Source organism: Lipotes vexillifer, unplaced genomic scaffold (genome assembly GCF_000442215.2).
Source record: "Lipotes vexillifer unplaced genomic scaffold, Lipotes_vexillifer_v1.1 scaffold683, whole genome shotgun sequence".
In the NCBI taxonomy this organism is placed as follows: Eukaryota; Metazoa; Chordata; class Mammalia; order Artiodactyla; family Lipotidae; genus Lipotes; species Lipotes vexillifer.
The window spans coordinates 597026-610122 of NW_006779881.1; the positions used below are offsets into that span (position 1 = coordinate 597026).

Genomic DNA, 13097 nt, shown 5'->3' on the forward strand with positions numbered 1-13097 from the left:
ATATCAGACAAAATAGACTTTAAAATAAAGACAAGAGACAAAGAAGGACACTACATAATGATCAAGGGACCGATCCAAGAAGAAGATTTAACAATTGTAAATATTTATGCACCCAACATAGGAGCACTTCAATACATAAGGCAAATACTAAAAGCCATAAAAGGGGAAATCGACAGTAACACATTAATACTAAGGGACTTTAACAGCCCACTTTCACCAATGGACACGTCATCCAAAATGAAAATAAATAAGGAAAAACAAGCTTAAAATGATACATTAAACAAGATGGACTTAATTGATATTTATAGGAAATTCCATCCAAAAACAACAGAATACACATTTTTCTCAAGTGCTCATGGAATATTCTCCAGGATAGATTATATCTTGGGTCACAAATCAAGCCTTGGTAAATTTAAGAAAATTGAAATTGTATCAAGTATCTTTTCCGACCACAACGCTATGAGACTAGATATCAATTACAGGAAAGATCTGTAAAAAATACAAACACATGGAGGCTAAACAATACACTACTTAATAACGAAGTGATCACTGAAGAAATCAAAGAGGAAATAAAAAAATACCTAGAAACAAATGACAATGGAGACACGATGACCCAAAACCTATGGAATGCAGCAAAAGCAGTTCTAAGAGGGAGGTTTATAGCAATACAATCTTACCTTAAGAAACAGGAAACATCTCGAATAAACAACCTAATCTTGCACCTAAAGCAATTAGAGAAAGAAGAACAAAAAAACCCCAAAGTTAGCAGAAGGAAAGAAAACATATAGATCAGATCAGAAATAAATGAAAAAGAAATGATGGAAATGATAGCAAAGATCAATAAAACTAAAAGCTGGTTCTTTGAGAAGATAAACAAAATTGATAAACCATTAGCCAGACTCATCAAGAAAAAAAGGGAGAAGACTCAAATCAATAGAATTAGAAATGAAAAAGGAGAAGTAACAACTGACACTGCAGAAATAAAAAAGATCATGAGAGATTACTACAAGCAACTCTATGCCAATAAAATGGACAACCTGGAAGAAATGGACAAATTCTTAGAAATGCACAACCTGCTGAGACTCAACCAGGAAGAAATAGAAAATATGAACAGACCAATCACAAGCACAGAAATTGAAACAGTGATTAAAAATCTTCCAAGAAACAAAAGCCCAGGACCAGATGGCTTCACAGGCAAATTCTATCAAACATTTATAGGAGAGCTGACACCTATCCTTCTCAAATTCTTCCAAAATATAGCAGAGGGAGGAACACTCCCAAACTCATTCTACGAGGCCACCATCACCTTGATACCAAAACCAGACAAGGATGTCACAAAGAAAGAAAACTACAGGCCAATATCACTGATGAACATAGATGCAAAAATCCTCAACAAAATACTAGCAAACAGAATCCAACAGCACATTAAAAGGATCATACACCATGATCAAGTGGGGTTTATTCCAGGAATGCAAGGATTCTTCAATATACGCAAATCTATCAATGTGATTAACCATATTAACAAATTGAAGGAGAAAAACCATATGATCATCTCAATAGATGCAGAGAAAGCTTTTGACAAAATTCAACACCCATTTATGATAAAAACCCTGCAGAAAGTAGGTGTAGAGGGAACTTTCCTCAATATAATAAAGGCCGTATATGACAAGCCCACAGCCAACATCATCCTCAATGGCGAAAAACTGAAAGCATTTCCACTAAGGTCAGGAACAAGACAAGGTTGCCCACTCTCACCACTCTTATTCAACATAGTTTTGGAAGTTTTAGCCACAGCAATCAGAGAAGAAAAGGAAATAAAAGGAATCCAAATCGGAAAAGAAGAAGTAAAGCTGTCACTGTTTGCAGATGACATGATACTATACATAGAGAATCCTAAAGATGCTACCAGAAAACTACTAGAGCTAATCAATGAATTTGGTAAAGTAGCAGGATACAAAATTAATGCACAGAAATCTCTGGCATTCCTATATACTAATGATGAAAAATCTGAAAGTTAAATTAAGAAGACACTCCCATTTACCACTGCAATAAAAAGAATAAAATACCTAGGAATAAACCTACCTAAGGAGACAAAAGACCCGTATGCAGAGAATTATAAGACACTGATGAAAGAAATTAAAGATGATACAAATAGATGGAGAGATATACCATGTTCTTGGATTGGAAGAATCAACATTGTGAAAATGACTCTACTACCCAAAGCAAATACCATATGCTAACACATATATATGGAATTTAAGAAAAAAATGGTGATGAAGAACCTAGGGGCAGGACAGGAATAAAGACACAGATGTAGAGAATGGACTTGAGGATATAGGGAGGGGGAAGGGTAAGCTGGGGTGAAGTAAGAGAGTGGCATGGATTTATATATACTACCAAATGTAAAATAGCTAGTGGGAAGCAGCCGCATAGCACAGGGAGATTAGCTTGGTGCTTTGTGACCACATAAAGGGGAGGGATAGGGAGAGTGGGAGGGAGATGCAAGAGGGAGGGGATATAGGGATATAACTATATGCATAGCTGATTCACTTTGTTTTACAGCAGAAACTAACACAATGTAAAGCAATTATATTCCAATAAAGTTGTTAAAAAAAGAAAAATCTATACTGAGATACTACTTTATTATACCCACCAGGATAGCTATAATAAAAAAAAGACAAAATATAACAAATCCTGCTAAGGATGTGGAGAAATTGGAACACTCATACACTGCTGATGGGAATTGTTAAATGGTGGAGGTGCTTTGGAGAATAGTCTGGCAGTTCTACAAGAAGTTGAACATAGAATTTACATATGACCCAGCAATTCCACTCCTATGTACATACCCAAGGAAAATGAAAACATGTTCACAAAAAAATTTGTACATGATTGTTAATAGCAGCATTATTCATTACAAAGTGGAAGACAGTCTGGCAGTTTCTTATAAAATTAAACATGTACTTGCTCTGTTATTCAGTAATTCCACTGCTAGGTATTTATCCAAGAGGGAAAAAAAACATACTGGCATATGAATACTAGTAGCACATTTATTCATAATAGCTGAAAACAATCTGATTATCTATTAACCAGTGGATAGATAAACAATGTATGGTATATCCATATATACTGGAATATTACTCAGCCATTTAAAAATGAATCAGTGATATAGACAACAACATGGATAAATCTCAAAAGTATTGTTATAAGTGAAGGAAGCCAAATAGAAAAGAGTATATACCAGATGATTCTATTTATTTGAAATTCTAGAAATGGTATGGTCATAGGCAGTAGCAGAGTGGGAGGCATTGATAGCAAAAGGGAAGGGAAAATTTTAGGCTAATGAATGGTTTCTTTCTTGACTGGAGTGGTTGTGCATTTGTCAAAGCTCATTGAACTCAACTCTTAAAATATGTATGTTTATATTGTATTAAATATTTCAATAAAGTTAATTTTATACAAGAAATATAAATATTGATGTTAAATATAAACATTTGAAAAATGCTCAATCTCGCTATAAATAGATGACTGAAAATGAAAACTACACTGAGATACTCATTCTCACCTATCATTTAGTAAAAATACAAAAGTTTGACAATATATTCAGTTAGTGAAATTTTAGGAAACTAGCTTTCTCATACATTGCTGATGGAAGAGGAAAATGGTGCAATTTCCACTGAGTAGTATCTGGCAATATCGACCAAAATTACAGACCTAGCTACCCCCTAACCTCACAATCCCATTTCTGTGACTCTAACCTGTAGAAACACCTGCATAAATATGCAAAAGACTGGAAAAAACCCAAGTGTCCGTCAACAGGAGACTGGTTAAATAAACTATAGTACATCCACACAACAGAATGCTAGCTGCTCTGAAGAATCAGGAAGATCTCTTTGTATGATATAGAAGGGTCTCCAGGAGCATTTTAGTTAAAAAGAAAGGAAGGAAACTTGGAAAGAAGGAAGGAAGGGAGGGAGGGAGGGAGGGAGGGAGGGAGGGAGGAAGGAAGGAAGGAAGGGAGGGAAAGGAAGGGAAGGGAAGGGAAGAGAAACCAAGAAAGGAGGAAATCTGAATAAATGTTCAAAATGCTTCTATTGGAATAAATACTGGAAGGATAAATAAGAAACTAATAAAAATAGTTACTAATAAGTCAACTTCTGTAAATTAGAGCAGCACCATTGGGTGCTCTGGGAAAAATTTTGGTAAAAGTTACTGAAGTCTTGCCTGGAAATTCCTTCTTTCCTTCCTTCCTTCTCTCCTTCCCACCCTCCCTTCCTCCCTTCCTTCCTACAAAATGCATTATTTATCTACAAGAGAGTTCTGGAAGACAAGAAGGATACAGGCTCCTTGGGCGGGGAAACAATAAATCTGGTGGCTACAGTTCCTTGCTACCAAGGAGGTTGGGGGTATAGGGCCCAGGGAGTTACAGTAAAAACAAGCTCTGGTGAAGGAGATCCCTCAGCAACAGGGATGTCACTCATCTTAGGTGTGTGAGAGGAAAGGCAAAGCAGTCTAGCTCCTTGAGCTGAATATCTGAAATCACCCTCTCTACAACACACTGGCTCTTGCTTCCATCTGCCTTGTGTTTGATCACTTTGCCCACCCCTTCAGGGGCTGATCGTTCTGAAAAGATTAGGTGCTGTACACACTGGAGCCTAAACCATATTAGTTCTCTGTGATATGTGGTTCCAACTACCCACTCCCCTATCACTAGTTGATTCTGTAAGGCAACTTCATTTTGATGATTAAAAATGCCCAAGTTGGTTGTATCTTTGTAAGAGTCTTTTTTTCTTTAACGAAACCCATTATATTTTTCATATTAATTGTTCCCTGTGGCGAGGAAGTGAACAGAAACATATCCTCTGTACCCCAATTTCTTACTCCATACTCACTGGCAAAGCAATAGAAAAAGGCAGGCAAGAGAAGAATAGCAAATGCTCAGCACCTATTGCTCTGGTGCACTCTTGCAAAATGCAACTCACTTCAAAATTAGAAGTCAGAAAGAACATAATTTTAATACCTCTACTTTCTGTTCAGCACCCACCATTTTTCCAGGAGAGTGGTTTCCAAGTTGCTTATTCTCTTGAGATTCACAAATTTGTCCTTTAAGCCTTTCAACCTGAAATACAAAAGTATTTTAAATACAAAAGTGTGGGGGTGGGGCTTCCCTGGTGGCGCAGTGGTTGAGAGTCCGCCTGCCGATGCACGGGACACGGGTTTGTGCTCCGGTCCGGGAAGATCCCACATGCCACGGAGCGGCTAGCCCGTGAGCCATGGCCGCTGAGCCTGCGTCCGGGGCCTGTGCTCCGCAACGGGAGAGGCCACAACAATGAGAGGCCCGCGTACCGCAAAAAAAAAAAAAAAGGGACGGGGGCTTTGTTTTAAAAATATACCAGTTATATATGAATACATTCTTTGTGTAAAAAATTTAAACAACATATAGGTATATACAGCAACAAGTGATTTTTTCCTTCACATAACTCTACCCCACAATCCCATTTCCCTTTCCAGAAGTAATAATGTTTGGGATATACCTTTCCTGAACTTTATCTCACATGTATGTGTATGTTTGTGTATATATAAAACATAAACATATGTTTAACATACATTAAACATATTTTACCAGTATCAGATATACAAATTTACAGAGATTTAGACAACTTGAACAGTGTTTATTCATTCTTTCTTATGACTGCATTTTAAAAATTAGGCTAAAATATACATAACACAAAATTTACCATTTTAACCATTTAAAAAATTATTTATTTATTTATTTATTTATTTTTGGCTGTGTTGGATCTTCGTTGCTGCGCGCAGGCTTTCTCTAGTTGACGTGAACGGGGGGCTACTCTTCGCTGTGGCTTCTCTTGTTGCAGAGCACGGGTTCTAGGTGGGCGGGCTTTAGTAGTTGTGGCACGCGGGCTCAGTAGTTGTGGCTTGTGGGCTCTAGAGCGCAGGCTCAGTAGTTGTGGCATACAGGCTTAGTTGCTCCGTGGCATGTGGGATCTTCCGGACCAGGGCTCGAACCTATGTCCCCCTGCATTGGCAGGCAGATTCTTAACCACTGCGCCACCAGGGAAGCCCCTTAACCATTTATAAGTATACAGTTGAGTAGCACTAAACGCATTCCCATTACTGTGCAACCATCACCACCATCCGTCTCCATAATTCTTTTCATCTTGCAAAACTGAAACCCTACACCCATTAAACAATAACTCTTCATTATGCCCTCCCCCACAGCCCCTAGAAACCACCATTCTACTTTCTGGCTCTATGATTTCTGACTACTCTAGGTACCTCATATAAGTGGAATTATACACTATTTGTCTTTCTGTGACTCATTTATTTCAATTAGCATAATGTCTTCAAGTTTCACCCATGTTGTAGCATATTTCTTTTTAAGGTGGAATAATATTCCATTGTATGTGCACACCATATTTTGTTTATCCATTCATCTGTCAATGGATGCTTGGGTTGTTTCAACCTTTTGGCTATGAACATGAGTGAACAAATATATGTTCAAGTCCCTGCTTTCAATTCTTTTGGGTGTATACCCAGAAGCAGAATTGCCAGATCATATGGTAACCCTATGTTTACTTTTAATTTATTTTATTAATTTTTTAATTTTTTGCACTATGTGGGCCTCTCACTGTTGTGGCCTCTCCCGTTGCAGAGCACAGGCTCCGGACGCACAGGCTTAGCGGCCATGGCTCACGGGCCCAGCTGCTCCGCGGCATGTGGGATCTTCCCGGACCGGGGCACGAACCCATGTCCCCTGCATCTGCAGGCGGACTCTCAACAACTGCGCCAACAGGGAAGTCTCTATGTTTACTTTTTAAAGGAAGTCCCATACTGTTTTCTACAGTGGCTGTACCATTTTACATTCTTAACAACAATGCACAAAGGGTTCCAATTTCTCCAGTTCCTCATCAGCATTTGTTATTTTTTATTGTTTTGATAATAGCCATTCTAATGAATATTTATTCATTCTTGCAACAAAACTTCTTGAGCACTTATTATATGCCAGGCATTGTATTAGACACTAGAGATATGATTGTGAAATGAATATAATTAAAATGGAAGTGACATATAGTATATTTAGAACTTGGAAGTACATATTAAAAATCAATAAATTCCTAAGAAGAAATGATTCAAAAACATAACACAACTACCGCTTTAGTATTAATAATCTCAAACTTTGGTAAATGTGATAGGTATAAACTATTATCTAAATCCTTATTAAAAAGAAAAGATCCTAAACTGACACAATAGCAGTAACATTACTGTTCAGCATATGTAGTTAAAATGTATAAAATAGAAATACTGATAGAAAGCATCTAGGTCAAAGTACAGCTCTACCTGGGATGCTATAGCCACCAGAATCAGTCTTCACTAATGACCAATAAATGATGTATTGATACATCTAGCTTGCTTAGCTGCTGACTGTTACTATTCTATACACATTTAAATTAACTCTAAGAAAAAATTAAATAACTTACCTCTTCGCCAAGTACCTTTCTTTCTGAGTCAAGTGATCGAACTCGATTTCTTAAAGCCAGAATTTCCTCATCCAGTCTCTGATTATGTTCCTTTGCTTTCCGTAGGTCAACTGAGTCTAAAACAGGGAAAACGTAGTTGACTCAACTGGATCGAAGTTTTAATTTGGGGGCGTTAACTCTAAAAACTGAGGAAGTGCTGTTTCCTGCCATTCTTGTCAGTCCTACCGTGTCTCTGCATATGTGATTCTCCACAAAGAAGAGCTGCTAGACTCTCAAGTCCAGCCCTAGAATGTTCTACCAACTAATGAAACAGAACAGAATGTTTTTTATTTCTCATACCAGTCTAACGAGCTGGACTTTTTGAGTATAGGGTTTCCAGCAATAGAGATTCTTCCAGGACCTGGAACTTTAAAACAATTGAGCCTGCCTTCTAAAAGTGAAACCACTAAAAAAATCATCTTCCTGGTGGTCCTGTGGTCCTATCTCTCTTATACACCGCATATATTCCTCACATATTCCAAGATACTTCTCTTGCACTCATTAACTGCAGGGCCTCCATAGACAGCTGATGTAGTGAGCTAGGCGTAGTGAACGGACAGACTGTACAGTGAAATCAAGTTGATTCATCAAAACCATCTTTCTCCTGTAGCACCTCTGCCTGTAGGCTACTCTCAGCTCAGCACCTCATGTTAAGACCTGCTCTTTCCAGCACTCATCAAAGTTTCAATAGTACAAACTTGTTGCCTGTAACTTTCTTGTATTTGCAGCTGTTTCTTTTTTCACTTATGTTTCTCCTATTTTTCTTTTGCTGCTTTAGTCTCCTTTGTTTTCCTTCTTCATTGCCTGTTCTGTTTTTGCTTGTATTTTTCTTTCTTCATTTTTTCTTTTGTTTCCCTTACTACCCTCCTTTTTTCCTTAGTGTGTAAATTTTTTTAACTTGAAAAATGCTGAAAACACACCAAAAAGAAAAAAAAAAGCATTCACAATCCATATACATATATGGAGGACAAGATTTGTTCTACCTTTTGCATATGCAATTTAAAAAAATTTAAACAATGCTATGCAAAACTGCCTGCAACTTTACCACCTGTGAATACCTCATGGATATCTTTTTTTTTTTTAACATCTTTATTGGAGTATAATTGCTTTACAATTGTATGCTAGTTTCAGCTTCACAACAAAATGAATCAGTTATATATATACATATGTTCCCATATCTCCTCCCTCTTGCATCTCCCTCCATCCCACCCTCCCTATCCCACCACTCCAGGCGGTCACAAAGCACCAAGCTGATCTCCCTGTGCTATGCGGCTGCTTCCAACTAGCTATCTACCTTACGTTTCGTAGTGTATATATGTCCATGCCTCTCTCTCGTTTTGTCACAGTTTACCCTTCCCCCCTCACCATATCCTCAAGTCCATTCTCTAGTAAGACTGTGTCTTTATTCCTGTTTCACCCCTAGGTTCTTCATGACATTTTTTTTCTTAAATTCCATAAATATGTGTTAGCATACGGTATTTGTCTCTCTCTTTCTGACTTACTTCACTCTGTATGACAGACTCTAGGTCTATCCACCTCATTACAAATAGCTCAATTTAGTTTCTTTTTATGGCTGAGTAATATTGCATTGTATATATGTGCCACATCTTCTTTATCCATTCATCCAATGATGGACACTTAGGTTGTTTCCATCTCCGGGCTACTGTAAAAGCTGCAATGAACATTTTGGTACATGACTCTTTTAGAATTTTGGTTTTCTCAGGGTATATGCCCAGTAGTGGGATTTCTGGGTCATATGGTAGTTCTATTTGGAGCCTTTTAAGGAGCCTCCATACTGTTCTCCACAGTGGCTATACCAATTCACATTCCCACCAGCAGTGCAAGAGGGTCCCCTTTTCTCCACACCCTTTCCAGCATTTATTGTTTCTAGATTTTCTGATGATGGCCATTCTGACTGGTGTGAGAGGCTATCTCATTGTAGTTTTGATTTGCATTTCTCTAATGATTAGTGATGTTGAGCATTCTTGCATGTGTTTGTTGGCAGTCTGTATATCTTTGGAGAAATGTCTCTTTCGGTCTTCTGCCCATTTTGGGATTGGGTTGTTTGTTATTTTGTTGTTGAGCTGCATGAGCTGCTTATAAATTTTGGAAATTAATCCTTTGTCAGTTGCTTCATTTGTGAATATTTTCTCCAATTCTGAGGGTTGTCTTTTGGTCTTGTTCATGGTTTCCTTTGCTGTGCAAAAGCTGTGAAGTTTCATTAGGTCCCATTTGTTTACTTTTGTTTTTATTTCCATTTCTCTAGGAGGTGGGTCCAAAAGGACCTTGCTGTGATTTATGTCATAGAGTGTCCTACCTATGTTTTCCTCTAAGAGTTTGATAGTTCCTGGCCTTACGTTTAGGTCTTTAATCCATTTTGAGCTTATTTTTGTGTATGGTATTAAGGAGTGATCTAATCTCATACTTTTACATGTAGCTGTCCAGTTTTCCCAGCACCACTTATTGAAGAGGCTGTCCTTTCTCCACTGTATATTCCTGCCTCCTTTATCAAAGACAAGGTGACCATATGTGTGTGGGTTTATCTCTGGGCTTTCTATCCTGTTCCATTGATCTATCTTTCTGTTTTTGTGCCAGTACCATACTGTAGCTTTGTAGTATAGTCTGAAGTCAGGGGGCCTGATTCCTCCAGCTCCATTTTTCGTTCTCAAGATTGCTTTGGCTATTCAGGGTCTTTTGTGTTTCCATACAAATTGTGAAATTTTTTGTTCTAGTTCTGTGAAAAATGCCAGTGGTAGTTTGATAGGGATTGCATTGAATCTGTAGATTGCTTTGGGTAGTAGAGTCATTTTCACAATGTTGATTCTTCCAATCCAAGAACATGGTATATCTCTCCATCTATTTGTATCATCTTTAATTTCTTTCATCAGTGTCTTATAATTTTCTGCATACAGGTCTTTTGTCTCCTTAGGTAGGTTTATTCCTAGATATTTTATTCTTTTTGTTGCAATGGTAAATGGGAGTGTTTTCTTGATTTCACTTTCAGATTTTTCATCATTAGTATATAGGAATGCCAGAGATTTCTGTGCATTAATTTTGTATCCTGCTACTTTACCAAATTCATTGATTAGCTCTAGTAGTTTTCTGGTAGCATCTTTAGGATTCTCTATGTATAGTATCATGTCATCTGCAAACAGTGACAGCTTTACTTCTTCTTTTCCGATTTGGATTCCTTTTATTTCCTTTTCTTCTCTGATTGCTGTGGCTAAAACTTCCAAAACTATGTTGAATAAGAGTGGTGAGAGTGGGCAACCTTGTCTTGTTCCTGACCTTAGTGGAAATGCTTTCAGTTTTTCGCCATTGAGGATGATGTTGGCTGTGGGCTTGTCATATACGGCCTTTATTATATTGAGGAAAGTTCCCTCTACACCTACTTTCTGCAGGGTTTTTATCATAAATGGGTGTTGAATTTTGTCAAAAGCTTTCTCTGCATCTATTGAGATGATCATATGGTTTTTCTCCTTCAATTTGTTAATATGGTTAATCACATTGATAGATTTGCGTATATTGAAGAATCCTTGCATTCCTGGAATAAACCCCACTTGATCATGGTGTATGATCCTTTTAATGTGCTGTTGGATTCTGTTTGCTAGTATTTTGTTGAGGATTTTTGCATCTATGTTCATCAGTGATATTGGCCTGTAGTTTTCTTTCTTTGTGACATCCTTGTCTGGTTTTGGTATCAAGGTGATGGTGGCCTCGTAGAATGAGTTTGGGAGTGTTCCTCCCTCTGCTATATTTTGGAAGAGTTTGAGAAGGATAGGTGTTAGCTCTTCTCTAAATGTTTGATAGAATTCGCCTGTGAAGCCATCTGGTCCTGGGCTTTTGTTTGTTGGAAGATTTTTAATCACAGTTTCAATTTCAGTGTTCTGTGATTGGCTGTTCATATTATCTATTTCTTCCTGATTCAGTCTTGGCAGTTTGTGCCTTTCTAAGAATTTGTCCATTTCTTCCAGGTTGTCCATTTTATTGTCACAGAGTTGCCTGTAGTAATCTCTCATGATCTTTTGTATTTTGGCAGTGTCAGTTGTTACTTCTCCTTTTTCATTTCTAATTCTATTGATTTCAATTTTCTCCCTTTTTTTCTTGATGAGTTTGGCTAATGGTTTATCAATTTTGTTTATCTTCTCAAAGAACCAGCTTTTAGTTTTATTGATCTTTGCTATCATTTCCTTCATTTCTTTTTCATTTACTTCTGATCTGATTTTTATGATTTCTTTCCTTCTGCTAACTCTGGGGTTTTTTTGTTCTTCTTTCTCTAATTGCTTGAGGTGCAAGGTTAGGTTGTTTATTCGAGATGTTTCCTGCTTCTTAAGGTGGGCTTGTATTGCTATAAACTTCCCTCTTAGAACTGCTTTTGCTGCATCCCATAGGTTTTGGGTCGTTGTATCTCCATTGTCATTTGTTTCTAGGTATTTTTTAATTTCCTCTTTGATTTCTTCAGTGATCACTTCGTTATTAAGTAGTGTATTGTTTAGCCTCCATGTGTTTGTATTTTTTACTGCTCTTTTCCTATAATTGATATCTAGTCTCATGGCGTTGTGGTCGGAAAAGATACTTGATATAATTTCAATTTTCTTAAATTTACCAAGGCTTGATTTGTGACCCAAGATATGATCTATCCTGGAGAATGTTCCATGAGCACTTGAGAAAAATGTGTATTCTGTTGTTTTTGGATGGAGTGTCCTATAAATATCAATTAAGTCCATCTTGTTTAATGTATCATTTAAAGCTTGTGTTTCCTTATTTATTTTCATTTTGGATGATCTGTCCATTGGTGAAAGTGGGGTGTTGAAGTCCCCTACTATGAATGTGTTACTGTCGATTTCCCCTTTTATGGCTGCTAGTTTTTGCCTTATGTATTGAGGTGCTCCTATGTTGGGTGCATAAATATTTACAATTGTTATATCTTCTTCTTGGATCGATCCCTTAATCATTATGTAGTGTCCTTCTTTGTCTCTTCTGATAGTCCTTATTTTAAAGTCTATTTTGTCTGATATGAGAATTGCTACTCCAGCTTTCTTTTGGTTTCCATTTGCATGGAATATCTTTTTCCATCCCCTTACTTTCAGTCTGTATGTGTCTCTAGGTCTGAAGTGGGTCTCTTGTAGACAGCATATATATGGGTCTTGTTTTTGTATCCATTCAGCCAATCTGTGTCTTTTGGTGGGAGCATTTAGTCCATTTACATTTAAGGTAATTATCGATATGTATGTTCCTATTCCCATTTTCTAAATTGTTTTGGGTTCGTTATTATAGGACTTTTCCTTCTCTTGTGTTTTTGTCCTAGAGAAGTTCCTTTAGCAGGTGTTGTAGAGCTGGTTTGGTGGTGCTGAAGTCTCTCAGGTTTTGCTTGTCTGTAAAGGTTTTAATTTCTCCATCAAATCTGAATGATATCCTTGCTGGGTAGAGTAATCTTGGTTGCAGATTTTTCCCCTTCATCACTTTCAATATGTCCTGCCACTCCCTTCTGGCTTGCAGAGTTTCTGCTGAAAAATCAGCCTTAACCTTATGCGGATTCCCTTATGTGTTATTTGTTGTTTT

At 37.4% G+C, this 13097-nt stretch overlaps 1 protein-coding gene across 1 annotated transcript in view; it reads right to left on the minus strand.

Moving 5' to 3' along the window:
• LOC103087174 (coiled-coil domain-containing protein 30-like) overlaps positions 1 to 13097 on the minus strand; it is a 38822-nt gene that overhangs the window by 5239 nt on the left and 20486 nt on the right. Inside the window, exons 3-4 of the mRNA XM_007453027.1 lie at positions 7497 to 7612; positions 5018 to 5116 (exon numbers count right to left, since the gene is read on the minus strand). Of these exons, the coding sequence (XP_007453089.1) occupies positions 5018 to 5116; positions 7497 to 7612 (215 nt within the window). The remainder of the gene's footprint in view (positions 1 to 5017; positions 5117 to 7496; positions 7613 to 13097) is intronic.